Source organism: Panthera onca, chromosome X (genome assembly GCF_046562875.1).
Source record: "Panthera onca isolate mPanOnc1 chromosome X, mPanOnc1 haplotype 2, whole genome shotgun sequence".
Classification (NCBI taxonomy): domain Eukaryota; kingdom Metazoa; phylum Chordata; class Mammalia; order Carnivora; family Felidae; genus Panthera; species Panthera onca.
In genome coordinates, this window is record NC_138357.1 from 42203924 (window position 1) to 42219084 (window position 15161).

The 15161-nt window shown below is 34.8% G+C and overlaps 1 protein-coding gene across 2 annotated transcripts in view; it reads right to left on the reverse strand.

The window, feature by feature from the left end:
• Positions 1-402: 402 nt before the first annotated feature.
• Positions 403-15161, reverse strand: part of RNF128 (ring finger protein 128) — a 118900-nt gene continuing 104141 nt past the window's right edge. For both annotated transcript variants that reach the window (XM_081792982.1, XM_081792981.1), the window contains exons 3-7: positions 15065-15136; positions 11959-12041; positions 10444-10540; positions 9340-9508; positions 403-1837 (exon numbers count right to left, since the gene is read on the reverse strand). In XM_081792982.1, coding sequence (XP_081649108.1) covers positions 1704-1837; positions 9340-9508; positions 10444-10540; positions 11959-12041; positions 15065-15136 — 555 coding nt within the window. In that variant the 3' untranslated portion in view covers positions 403-1703. The remainder of the gene's footprint in view (positions 1838-9339; positions 9509-10443; positions 10541-11958; positions 12042-15064; positions 15137-15161) is intronic.

Consider the following 15161-nt stretch of genomic DNA (forward strand, 5'->3'; position numbering starts at 1 on the left):
AGTGGTTTAGTCGGTTGAGCGTCTGACTTTGGCTCAGGTGATGATCTCATGGTTTGTGGGTTTGAGCCCTGTGTTGGGCTCTGTGCTGACATCTCAGAGCCTGGAGCCTGCTTCAGATTGTGTGTCTCCCTCGCTCTCTGCCCCTTCCCCATTCACACTCTGTTTCTCTCTCAATAGTAAACATTAAAAAAATTAAAAAATAATAATTCATGGTACATTCAGTTGTATTAAAATGTCAGCAATTCCCCTCTCTGTAATGAAATACGTAAATAAATATCATACTAAAGTTTGAGTTTTTATTCAAATATATCAATGACCATTTACATCAACCATTTTTTTCCTCTCCCAAATCCAAGCATATATGAAAAGTTAGTATAGGCTAACTGAACTAAACAGCAGATGCAAACTTCTATTGGAATATTTTATTTACATTTTATATTTAAAGAGAATCAATACAAATCGGGGAATATTTACAGAATTTCAAATAAGTGTACAAGAATGCAATGGTTTTTTCCATTCTACATTTCGCAAACAAAAATACATGTCTTTTCTGCTTTTGCCTAAATTCTGCTGGAATTTTCACTGGAAACACAACTTTGAAACCAAGATAAGCCACACAGAATACAAATAAAGTGCATTTTTAAATAGCTCTATTTTACTTTGGTGGATGAAAGCTTCAAACTTTATATTAAGGCACCTGGAATTCTCCCCCCCCCCCACCTAATTCTTTTTCAAACTCCAAGAAAATGCATTCACAAAATTTACAGCTATATGGACAGAATTTTAGTTTACCTAATGTAATTAGCCCATTTAGGTAAAATGTAAACTAAATTTTCAAAGTCAACATTGTTTGGAAAACATTTTCTGCAGACTAATTTCTGCAGACTTAATTCATACACAAGGATCAATTACCAATTTTTGTGTGACTTACTCATTATCATTTTCAAATAGTATGATAATTTATATACTCTGCTTTTGAAAATCCCATAACTTTGAGAAATAGTTATACAGCATTTTTATAAGGAAACTTTTTGTCTATAAACTTGTGTCAAATTGGTGTCATTAATATACCAATCAATCCAGTCCAGTCCATATTCTTTGACAAACTATGCTCCACACTCAAATGAAGTACATTTACCTTAATTTTAAAAACAAGAAATAGTTAAAATGAATATTTTGTTTTAATCTTGTTCTATCAACTTAATGTAGCTTAAAAAGACATTTCATGAAGTACTAGCCTAAGTTTGCATTGCTTTTTACATTACAATTCCAGATCAATATAAGCACCTGGAGAAAAACCCTGACACATATAGCCCAAGCTAAAATAGTAGTATTTTTAATTAAGATACTATCATAAAATAAAGTGATCACAGCTACTCCACATTTTAAAAGCAACATGTTTTTATAACAAAATTGTTGTAAATGAAAAACATGACTACTTGAAGAGAGTTTTAAATGTTTAAAAATGTTGCTATCACTATTGAGAGGAAACTTGCCTATGAAAAACATTATGAGTTTGTGGAAAAAAGTTAATAGATTAAATATTTTAAGTAATTTAACTATAGCATAATATTTGTCATCTCAGCACTTTCAGTATCTTTCTTATTTAATTAAGTTTATCCAGTTCATTAATAGTAAACTAAGCCCTGATTGGCAGTTCTGTTGTTATTACTAAAGTTTCAAGATTTCTATTGACACAGATTTTAGGATTTAATTTCTCGAACTGCAGTCTCTTGATCAGGAGTTTCATCTTCTTCAAAAGTTGGGTTGTCAACATGAGGAACAACATCCACTGCCACGGAACTTGCCTCATGGTTTACCAGCTGTAGATTTTCATCTTTAAAAAAAAATGACAATTTTAGGATGATTTCACCCCTCTCTTCTTTAAGACAAAATTCAACACTCACGTCTAAGAAGCTTTTCTTGTCTAATGCTATCATACTCTGATTATTATACTCATTCCCTAGTTCCTTTAATAGTTACATGATTTAGGCTATGTCTTACATAAGGCACATATGACATTATTACATTGATTTACAATTACTCTTTTATTTTTAAATTCACATGTGTGCTTACTTCTACCTAGATTAATAGCCTCCTTAAGAGCAAAAGTTCTGTCTTCTGCTTTTCCATCCTTAAACACAGCTTCACATTTCAATCACCTGGGTGCTTAAAAAAATTACCTATACCTTTTCATATGCATAAATAGACTTAAAACAAACAGGAAGGTAGAGAGAGTTCTTCAAATGGAGTACAAACAGTAACAGATGAGCATAATTATATAAAGAGGAAATATATAAACATCCTGAAAACAGTGGGGAAGAAAAGAACTAACCTAAGTAACTTTGGAAAGCAGTATTTTGACTATATCCTGTAAGGCTAAAAATAAAAAGGACTACACTAGTTAGTGAAATGTTGAGTTACAAACAAGGAAAGGGGAAGGCTAGAATAAACTTGTGGTATTTGACTAGAATCAGGTGTATCAGTATTAAGTTCACTGTTTTTCAGATAGATAGATATGTAGACGATACCCCCACAGCAATGAGCATACCTAGTGCCCAGATCTTGGTTCTGAAGTACTATTTTCCAAAAAAAGCCACCCACCCCCCAAAGAAGTGGCTGATTCTAGGGCTAGGGCAAGGAGAGCACAAGATTAACCCCTTGTAGCTTAGGGATCAGCAAACTATAGCCTGCAAGTCAAACCAATAGCTAAGAATGGTTTTCACATTCTTAAAAGGTTGTAAGTCAAACACCCCCCTCTTCACTGTGCCAAATACAGCAGAGACTCATGGCTTTCAAAGCCTAAAATATTTACTATCTGACTCTTTACAGAAAAAGTTTGCCAATCCCTGGCCTAGAACATCCTGTGGTACCAGAAAAGTAAGGAAGTGCTCAAAAAAAAAAAAAAAAAATGAGGCATGTTGAAAGAACACAGGAACCACCTTGAGAGAGTTCCCGATGACCAAATCTAGGAGAATCTAAGCAATTAATAATTCATGAGAATAATTTTACAGAATAAAAGAAATATCTATGAGTCCATACTATTATAAATGAATTGAATAAATAAATAGATAAAGGATAACTGTTCCTTAAAATAGAAGCTTAATTAATGTAGAAAGAAGGATGGAAATAGAAAATTACCATTTGGCACACATTTCAGTAATAATTATTGCAAGGAAGAAGCATCAATTGCTAAAATTAGTGGGTAAAAAGCATGATGAGAAACAGAACATTTGCATAGTCTCTAAGTGTCTCCCTGTAAGATAATAATTACAAAGGGAAAAATAGTAACTTTAAAAGAAGCTTGGCAGACACTCACTATCTTAACCAAGTAAGCAACATTAAAAACCATCAGTAATAAGATATGAACATCATGTGCCTCATTATATGAAGCAGAGAAGAGCACAATATTATTTCTCTGGTATTCTTGCCAGAAACAGTGAACAATGAATTTAATCATTGAGAAATAGCAGACAGGTTCAAAGTGAGAGACATTCTACAAAATAACTGACCAGTAATTTTCAAAGTGTTAACATCATATATGACTGAGACTAAGGAACAACCACAGATTGGAGATGAAGATACGACCATTAAACGCAATGTGGACCACTCAACAAATTGGGTAGAAAAGGAACATATCCAAACATAATAAAGGCCATTTGTGACAAACTCATACCTAACATCCTCAACAGTGAAAAGCTAAAAACAAAACCCTTTTCTCTAAAATCAGAAACAAGACAAGGGTACCTACTTCTACCACTTCTATTCAACATAGTACTAGAAATTGTAGCCAGAGCAATTAGTCAAGAAAAGAAAGGGCCTCAAAATCAGAAAGGAAGAAGTAAAATTATATCCACATGACATGACCTTATATAGAGAAAATGATTAAGACTCCACCAAAAGATTAGTAGAACTAATAAATGAATTCAGTAAAGCTGCAGGATACAAAATCAACATACAATAACCAGTCACATTTCTATACACTAACAATGAAATATTTGAAAGAGAAATAAAACAATTCCATTTATAATAGCATCAAAAACAATAAAATACTTAGGAATAGGTTTACCAAGGAAGTAAAAAATCTATACTGAAAACTTTGATGAAAGATATTGAAGAAAATACAAACAAATGGAAAGATATCCTAGGTTCATGAATTAGAAGAATATTGTTAAAATGTCCATATACCCAAATCCATCTATAAATTCAATGCAATTCCTATCAAAATTCCAATGACATTTTTCACAGAAATAACAATCCTAAAATGTATATGGAACTGCAAAGACCCTGGATAGCCAAAGCAATCCTGAGAAAGAAGAACAAAGTTGGAGGCATCACACTTCCTGATTTCAAACTATACTACAAAGGTATAGTAACCAAAATAGTATACTGGCATAAAAACAGACACATAGACCATTGGAACAGAATTGAGGGCCCAGAAATAAACCCATGCACATGTAGTCACCTAATATTTGACAAGGGAGCCAAAAACACTCAATGGGGAAAAGCCAGTAAGTGGTGTTGGGTAAACTGGATATTCACATATGGTAGAATGAAAATGGACCCCTATCTTACACCACTCACAAAAATGAACTCTAAATGGATTAAGGACTTAAACATGAGATCTGAAACCATAAAATCCCTAGAAGAAAACATATGGGAAAAGCTCTTTGACACTGGTCCTGGCAATGATTTTTTGTATAGGACACCAAAGCACAAATCAACAAGGGGAACTACATCAAACTAAAAAGCTCCTGCACAGCAAAAGAAACAATACAGTGCAGAGGCAACTTACAGAATGGGAAACGATATATAATATCGTATTTATATATTTGCATATATTTGCATATATTTACATATCAAGGATTAATATCTAAAATATATAAGAAACTCATACAATGTAGCAACAAACAACCCCCAAATAATCCAATTAAAATAGGCACTGAAAATAGAAACTGAATAGACATATTTTCTTTTTTTTAAGGTTTATTTGAGAAAGAGAGAGAGAGAGAACACCAGCGAGCAAGGGGCAGAGGACCCGAAGTGGGCTCTGTGCTGTTAGTACAGAGCCCAATGTGGGGCTCGATCTCATGAACCATGACATCATGACCTAAGCCAAAGTTGAATGTTTAACCAACTGAGCCACACTGGAGCCCCTGAATAGATCTATTCTCAAAGAATATGTACAAATGGCCAACAGGTACATGAAAAGATGATCATTATCAGTAATCATCAGGGAAATGCAAATCAAAAACACTAATCACCTCATACTTGTTAGAATAGTTACTATCAAAAAGATAAGATATAAGTGCTGGTAAGGATGTGGAGAAAGGGATCCCAGTGCACTGTTGGTGGGAATGTAAACTGGCACAGCCACTATGAAAACAGCATGGAGGTCCTCAAAAAATTAAAAGTATAAGTACCATATGATCCAGCAATTCCAGTTTGGGGTATATATCCAAAGGAAATGAAATCACAATCTTGAAGAGATACCTGTACCCCCATGTTCACTGCAGCATTATTCAAAATAACCAAGATATGGAAATATCCTAAGTATCAGTTGACAGATGAATGGATAAAGAAAATGTGATACACACACACACACACACACACACACACACACACACACACACACAGGAATATTATTCAGCCAAGAGAAAGAAGGATGGACCTTGAAGGCATTTATGCTAAATGAAGTAAGACACAGAAAAACAAATACTGCATAATGTCATTTATCTGTGGAGTCTTAAAAACTCAGAAACAGAGAGTAGAATGGTGGTTGCCAGGGGCTAGGAGCAGAGGAGATGGGGAAGTGTTGACCAAAGGGCACAAATGCTCAGCTATAAGATGAATAAGTTCTGGAGATCTAATATATGGCATCATATCTACAGTTAGCAATACTGTATTACATACTTCTAAAAGTTTATATATCATGCTATTTTAACCTTACATGTAGCTACCATCTGTCACCATACAATGTTATTACAACATCATTGACTATGTCCTTATACTGTGCCCTTTATTCCCATGACATATTCATTCCATAACTGGAAGCCTGGATCTCACACTCTCTTTCATCCATTTTGCCCATCCCCCTGGTTTCTTCCCTATGGCAACCATCACTCTGTTTTCTGTATTTACAGGTCTGATTCTGCTTTTTGTTTGCTTATTCATTTGTTTTTGTAGATTCCACATGAGTGAAATAATATGGTATTTGCCTTTCTTGGTCTGACTTACTTCATTTAGCATAATATCCTTTTGGTCCATCCTTGTCACAAATGGCATCATCTCATCCTTTTTTATAGCTGTGTAATATTCTATTTTATTATATATACCATATCTTCCTTATCCATTTGTCTATTAGTGGACACTTAGGTTGCTTCTATATCCTGGCTATTGTAAATAATGCTGCAATAAATGTAAGGGTGCACATATCTTTTTGAATTACTGTTTTTGTTTTCTTTGGGTAAATACCCAGTAGTGGAATTATTGGATATACCTGAAAGTTGCTAAGAGAGTAGATCTTAAATATTGTCACCAAAAACACACACAAATTTGTAATTATGTGAGGTGGATTTGCTAACCAACCTTACTGTGGTAATCGTTTTGCAATATATAGGTGTGTCAAATCATGCTGTATACCTTAAACTTACACAATGTTATGTGTCAAATATATATCAATAAGTCTGGGGGAAAAAGAGTAAAGGGGAAATGCAATGTGGGATCCTGAGACAGAAAAAGGACATTAGTGGGTCAATGGGTGAAATTTGAGTAAGGTCTGTCATTTAGTTAATAACATTTTATCAGTTAATTTTCTGGTGTTAACAATTACATATGGTTATAGAAGGTGTTAACATCTGGAGAAGTTGGGCAAAGGGTATATGGGTATTATTTGTACTATTTCTGAAACACTTAGCCTGAAACTGTGCCAAAATTTAAATTAAAAATTGAAAAACAAAACCTGTGCTTGGGCCCCACCCTTCACGGATTCTGATTTAACCATTCTGGTGTAATGTCCAGGCATCAGTGATATTTAAAGTTTCTCTGAGTGAGTTTTTTTAAAAACTCTACTGATTTAAGTTAATTTATTTTGAGAGAGAGAGGAGAGAGTGAGAGAGAGAGAAACAGTGCACGAACGTGGGGGAAGGCAGAGAGAGAGGGAGAGAGAGAATCCCAAGCAGTCTGTATAGTACAGAGCCCGACGCGGGTCTCAGACCCACGGATTGTGAGATCATGACCTGAGCCATAGTCAAGAACAGGACGCTCGACCAACTGAGCCATCCAGGTGACCTCTGAATGATTTTAATGTGCAGTTAGGGTTAAAAACTAGGGCTTTATTTAGTGGTTCTCAAAGTGTGGTCCCTGGACCAGCAGCCTCAGTATCACCAGAAACTAAACTTCTCAGGCCCTATTCCAAACCCACTGAGTCAGAAACTGGTGGTGGTCCATCTGTTTTAATAAGCCCTCCAGGTGACTTGATGCATACTTTAGTTTTAAAACCAGTGCTCTAATAGAACTTAGTGCCACGATGGAACAAATGGACATGAACTAATCAACTATATGTTTGCAAAGTTATTTAAACCACTATCACCACATTAATCAGTGGCTGATAGGCAAGATACCCACACTAGTAATACATAATTATAGATAAAATTAAATCTATTCTATCTGGTCATTCATTCAACATTTGAGTATCTACTGTGTGCCAGGCTGTTCTAGGTGCTGGGTATATGACAGTGACTAATAAGACACTGTCCCTATCCAAATGTTTTAAAAGTTTTAATACAATTCAGTACAATAAATGCAATTCCAGAAATTCTGTGAAAGCAGACAGTAGGGCCACACAGGTGAGCCAAAGGAGGCTTTTCAAAGGGGGGTAAGTTTTAAAGGAGGACCAGGAGTTAGACTGGGTTCCCCAATTTCTTGGGAGGAAGAAGAGTGAAAGGAATGGGCAGAGAGAAAACAGTGGCTCAAACTATGACTGTGGAATTAAGGTTGGAAATTAGGAGATGGATTACAGAAAAGGGATATTGAATCAATAAGAAAGAGGAGAGGGAAGGATCTAGGGTCTCCCTAGTTTCTGGTTTGAGGCACCTGATTGGGTGTTACTACCATTTATCCAGATAAAGAATACAGGGGGAGGAATGTTGATCATCATTTCATTTGCTCGTCAAATTCTCTGCAAAAACCATTCTGCTTACCACCTTGCCTCACAAGAAGAACAGAGCACACAGAGAAGTTGACTGGACCTTTTTAACAAGCCTAACAATAAACTGAATTATCCTGTACACTCTCCCTTATCATCACTGAATTCTATTATCACATAGTTGTGGAAACAAAAAATCACCTGGGGCAAATAGACAATGATTCTCTATTATAGGTAGAATAATCCACTATTAAGGTTCTTATGACTACTCTGTACTCCAAGAAATATCTTAAGATTAGATTACAAGAAATACAAAGTGCACATTTTGCGTGATAGTACTGCTCTTGACATCTTCAGGAATGATGTCTATGGCACTGATAAGCCTACAGAGGATAAAGGTTTAAGTCATAGGAAGCTGAAACTTTCATTAATCATCTTAACATTTCGTTTTCTTCTACTTTTAATGCCACGATTAGGTTATTTCAAAATGAGGATTGAGAACCATCAAACCAACAAAAACCATGAAAAAGGTAGCAGTTAAAGAAAGAAAAAATAATTTGTATGAGGGTCTTCTCTTTCTAAGGGAAAAAAGTAACAAAATTCCCTAAAGTTTCTCCACTGGAAGGACATTACCAAGTTACAATATTGATTCACATGAATTTTGAAAATATATATTCAATTTTAGTTTCTATGGTTTGTTCATTTCATGGTAAATAATCAACAGGTGGCAGCACATATTCTTATACACAGTTTCTAATCTGTGCAAAAGATGGGTTCCTGCGAAATCAAGCTTTTGTAAACTGAATTCTATTTTATCATCTCAGGACCCCTCTACCTTAGTTTCTGATTGCTCCACAATAAACAATGGCTTCTAAAGTTTGAAGTTTCTTATCAGCCTCTGTAAGTTAATAGCCAATACTTAAATCCATCAGAGAGAAGCTATCCAATAAAAAAATATTTTTATTCTGTGAATAATCCTGATGCATTTCATCTGTTTCAGAGACATTTGAATATGTGCATATTGAGTTAAAGTAGGGGTGTGCCCTGTACTGCATCATTGTTACTAGAAAAAACCTGGAATGTATTTAATGAATGAAAGGAACAAACACTAAAAAGCAGGAGCACTCTGCCAGGAATATGATCCTCAATGGATCATTTGTGGGGCCCTCCTTGCCCCTCAGCATGGTGCTTACTTGCTGACTGCACATGTTCTTCCAAAGGTGGCTCATCTGCTCCCTGAACAGAAGCATATCCAGACGATGCAGTCTCACTGCGATTATCCTCTTCATGAGGAGAGGCACTATTTGATATTTCATTGGATACAGGGACTTGTAAAGACACCGATCCATCTTCAACATCCGCCTTTGGAAAGCATTTGAACTAATTAAAAGATGCTCAGAGTACATGCTTTTCCCTGACATATCATTACAAAGTTTCTTCATAAGTGACTTATTAGAGCAATGCTTCTTAACCTTTTAAGCCTATAATCCCTTTTGATGATCACAAAAATCTCTTGCTGGCCCCAGACAGAGCAGTTGGAGTAACTGGGTTCAAAATGGGGTGAAAGAAGTTATAGGCAGATTGCCTTCACATCTGATGTTCGTTTGGGTGATCCCAACACTTCATTATATAATGGCTGGTACAAGGTAGGTACTCCAAACAAAAAAACCCAGAAAACTACTCTGAGTCAAGTTCACCTCTAGCAGTTTCAAAAGGCAGTTTGCTGGCAAAACTCAAAATCTGATGTTTAGTTAATAGTAATGACTCAATGTCAGTTTCTCACTTTTGACATATGTACCACAGTAATGCAAAATGTTAACAATAGTAAAAACTGGTGAGAGGTATCTGGGAACCCTCTGCATCGTCTTTGCAACTTTTCTGTAAATCTAAAACTATTCATAAATAACAACAACAACATCTCATGCTGTCCCCCAGGGGAACTCAGAATCGGTATCATCTATGTATCTCCTAAAGTCAAGAAACATAGATGCTCATTTAACTACAAGTTTGGTGGCTGTGCAATAATAAGAGAAAAAAATGCAACCGGTATCACAAGCCATCACTTAAAATTCTGACCAAATAATAAGAGGGAAGAAGAAGAAAAATGGAGGTGGTCCAAAATGGCACCTCACTGTCAATATGATGTAAATAGGTCCAACTTTTGGTATAAATCACAAGTCTAGCAAGGTACATAGGTAAAAATTAGGCATGTTGTTTTCCTGAAGGCCCAGGTACATAAATAACTTAAGTTCCTTCACCTAAATAGTTAAATACTTAAATAGTTCAGCAATATTTACCTCAATTCCCAAAGCTTTGAGTATGTCACATTTGCACATGGGGCAAGTTCTGTGTTCTAACAGCCAAGGGTCAACACATGTCTTATGGAAAATATGGCTAGTGAAAGAAAAAAGACACATAATTTGGTTATCAGTTGTGAAATAGCAACAACACTTGGCCTAATATACTAACAGGTTACCCTATATTTTTATTTAGTTTTTCTAACAGATGACTTTTTTCTTTTAAACACACTATTACAGCATTAAAAACTATAAAGGAGCCACAGAAACAAAACTTGGAAATTTCATAATATAGAAGTTTTAAATATAAAAGCCTCATTACCTTAGTTTCAAAAAAACCCACTATTTTCAATACTTACTACTTCAAAACTGGCTAAGACATTACCTGACCTAAGACTTATTCAGTATTTCAGATCGCTATTGTCTTGTCATTCCTTAACTATAAAAATGGCACAGTCATTCTCAATAATAAAGTATAGTATAGTACAGAGCACAAGATAATGCTGATACTTTAGGCCATGTGTTAAGTTCTAAGAACATCACCATTTAATAGCTAAAAGAAAGAGTGTTAAGAACAGCTTCCAGGAGAGGGATAATGAAAAACTAAACAACGAAGACTTCCAAACAGGTGCCCATTGAGATGAATTTTTTTCCTTCAACAGGACTATTAAAATGATTTTAAATTAAATAATCCAGTAAAATACACACACACACACACACACACACACACACACACACACACACACACTATGGTTATGGTGCTGGCTAGGTTCTTAGTTTTATATGGAACTGGTTTCTAAATTATATCAGATTGTTGAAACTTTATATAATTAGCCTTATACCTATTTCAATGATATTAAAATATAAAGCATTCACCTATATTTAAATGAAAATAAATGCTCTTTCCATACTTTGGCTATTGTTGATAGTGCTGCTATAAACATGGGGGTGCATGTGTCCCTTTGAAACAGCACACCTGTATCCTGTGGATAAATGCCTAGTAGTGCAATTGCTGGGTCGTAGTGTAGTTCTATTTTTAGTCTTTTGAGGAACCTCCATACTGTTTTCCAGAGATAAGTCAGTCAGAGAAAGACAAAAATCATATGACTTCACTCATATGAGGACTTTAAGAGACAAAACAGATGAACATAAGGGAAGGGAAACAAAAATAATATAAAAACAGGGAAGGGGACAAAACAGAAGAGACTCATAAATAAGGAAAACAAACTGAGGGTTACTGGAGGGGTTGTGGGAAGGGGGATGGGCTAAATGGGTAAGGGGCATTAAGGAATCTACTCCTGAAATCATTGTTTCACTATATGCTAACTAATTTGGATGTAAATTTTAAAAAATAAAAAATAAAATTTAAAAAAATGAAAATAAAATGAAAATGAATAAAAAATGAAAATAAACCAAATGCCTCAATTTGGAAACATTCAAAATAGTTTCCCCCATTATAATCATTTCAATAAACCAGATATTTTTACTGAGGATATAAAAGAAAATCAAACTTACTTGCAGGTTAAGATGCGCACCAAATCATTTGGTTTATATAGTTCAATACACACAGCACAACTATCTCCATCAGGGCCAATTTCCTATGAGCAAATAGTTATTGTTACTCTGATGGATAAGAAAAAATACATTAAACTACAGAGCAAGATCACAATATATATGTATTTAAATTGCATAGATTCTTTCAAAAAGTGATTTAAAATTATTTAGACTTAATTGGAATCTAAAAAAGGTCAAACTTATAGAAACAGTAGAAAAGTGGTTGCCAGGAGCTGGAGGATGGGGGAAATAGGGAGTAGATGGTAAAACGTGTATAAACTTTCAGATATAATACGAATAAGGTCTGAGGATCTAATGTAAAACATTGTGACTATCATTGATAACACTCTTATACAATTGAAATTTGAAAATAATTTAGACTTAAAAAAGGTAAGAAAATAGAGTCAACCAAAAGAGGAACAGTGCAAAGAGGAACAGGTAGCAGTGATTTGAACAAATGCATGCTGTTAATTGGTGTTAGAATTCAAATGCCATTTGTACAAGTTCTAAAGCTATGCTCCCAATTTCAGAAAAATTAAGGTATAATTCACATGCAGCAAAATTCACAGTTTTTAGTATAGAGTTTTGCAAGTGTGGACAAATATGCCGTCACTTAATCTTCACCACAATCAAGATATAGGATACTTCAATTACCCCAACAAATTCCTCTATACCTCTTTGTAATTAACTCCTACTTTCACTCACCCCCACCGTCTGGCAACCACATGGATTTTTCAGTTCCTATACTTTTTGCTTTTCTCGAGTGCCATATAAATGGAATCGTGTATTATACTGCCTTTTAATTTGGCTTCTTCCACTTAACACAATACATTTAAGACTCATGCATGTTATTATATCAATAGGGTCTTCCCCCACCCCACACACACACACACACACACACACACACACACACTTTTTACGGCTAAATAGTATTCCACGATATGGATGTGCCACAGTTTAGTTATCCATTTACTATTTGAAGGACATTTGGGTTCTTTCCAGTTTTTGGTAAATATGAGTAAAGCAGCCATGAACAATTATGTGTAAGTTTTTATTTGAACATGTTTTTTTTTTTTTTTTCCCTCTAGGTTAACTATCTAGCAGTGAGATTGCTGGGTTCTTCAGAAAGGGTTATTTTTTACTTCATAAAGAACTGCCAAATTGTCTTCCAGACTAGCTATACATTGTATTCTTACCAGCAAATCCGTAAGAGTTCAGTTGTTCCACAACTGGCCAGTGCTTGGTTATTGTCAGGTGTACTAGTTTTGCCATTTTAATGAATGTGTTGTAGTATCTCATTATGATTTTAACTCACATTTGCCTAATGACTAATGATATTGAGCATCTTTTCATGTGCTTTTTTGCCATCCATATATTTTCTCTGGTAAATGTCTGTTTCACCATTTTTCAGTATGCTGTTTGTTTTCTTACTACTGACATTTGAGAGTTCTTTATATATTCTAGATATAGTCCCTTATCAGCCATGTAATTTGCAAATATTTTGTCCCAGTCTGTGACTTGTATGTTCATTCTCGTAACAATGTCAAAGAACAAAGGTTCTTTATTTTGACAAAATTAGATTTCTTTCTTTTCTTTAATGGATTTGTTTTTGCTGTCTTATCTAAGTAATCTGTGCCTAGCCCAAGTCTTGAAGATATTTTTCTCCAAAGTTTTCTTCTAAGAATTTCATGGTTCTAGGTTTTATATTTAGGTCTGTGATCCATTTTGACTTAAATTTTACAGACAGTATGAATTGAGGTTCATGGTTTTTGCATAAAGATACCTAATCATTGCATATGGAGAGCCAACAATTGACTACCCTTGCTTCATTGAAGTGCCTTTGTACCTTTGTTGAAAATCAACTGACCATATACACGTGGGTCTGCTCCTGGACTCTCTTCTATTCCCTTGATCTAAAGGTCTAGCCTCTCTCCAATACCACACTATATTGTCTATTGTATCTTCAAAATAATTCTGAAAATTAGGGAAATGTGAGTCATCCAAATTTGTTCTTCATTATAACGACTGTTTTGGTTATTCTAGTTCTTTTGCTTTTCCATATAAACTTAGCACCAACTTGTCAATAAATACAAATGATCCCACTAGGATTCTGAATGGAAGTGCACTGAATCTATAGATTAGTTTGGGGGGATTTGACATCTTAACAACAGTGAGTCTTCTGATCCATGAATATGGCATATCTCTCCATTCTTTTGGTCCTTTGATTTCTTTCATTGGTGTTTTGCACTTTTCAGCATATAGATCGTGTATGTATTTTGCAAGATTTATACCTAAGTACTTAATGGTCTGAGTGCTATTATAAATGGTAATTATTATTTCAATAAGCTCTATAGCTATTTTTATAGGTATTTTTGATATATGTTTTACACACCAATGGCAGTTTTAACTGTCCTAAATCTAAAACTGTTCAAGTAAAGTTGCACTGAGGAATTGTATTAGTTCCCTGTTTTTGCTATAAAAAATTATCATAACTTAGTGTCTTAAAATAACACAAATTTATTTTTTTATTGTTCTGGAAATCAGAAGCCTAAAAGTCAATGTTTTGGCAGTGCCATGTACCTTCTGGAGGCTTCATGGGGATAATCCATTTCCTCACCTTTTCTAGCTTCTAGAAGCTGGCTATATTCCTTGGCTCATGACCCCTTTCCGGCATCACTATAACCTTCTTGCTTCCTTGGTCACATATTCTACTGTACTGCAGTCCAATCTCCCTTTTTCTTCCTCTTATAACAACACTGTGATTATGTTTAGGAGCTACCTGGATAATCCAGGATAATCTCCTCATCTCAAGATCCTTAACTTAATTTTATCTGCAAAGTCCTTTCTGCCATATTAGGTAATATTTACAGGTTCCAAGGATTAAAACCTAGACATCTATGGAAGCCACTGGTCATTATTCAGCCTACTTCCAGGATCAAATAAATAAAAAAAGTCAATAAGATTTATAAATTCCAATGAAAAGCATACTTCGGAAGAACATTTTGTTTTAACAATAACTTGGTAGCATTGCTTTAAAACAAACAGGATTTAAAAGTCATAGATGTACCTTGTCTCCTTGTTTCAGTGTACGCAGTTGAAGCCTTCCAATAGCTTTTTTAGCATCTGCCTTTAGTTGTCTCTGCAATATAAAAAGCATGTTAGAA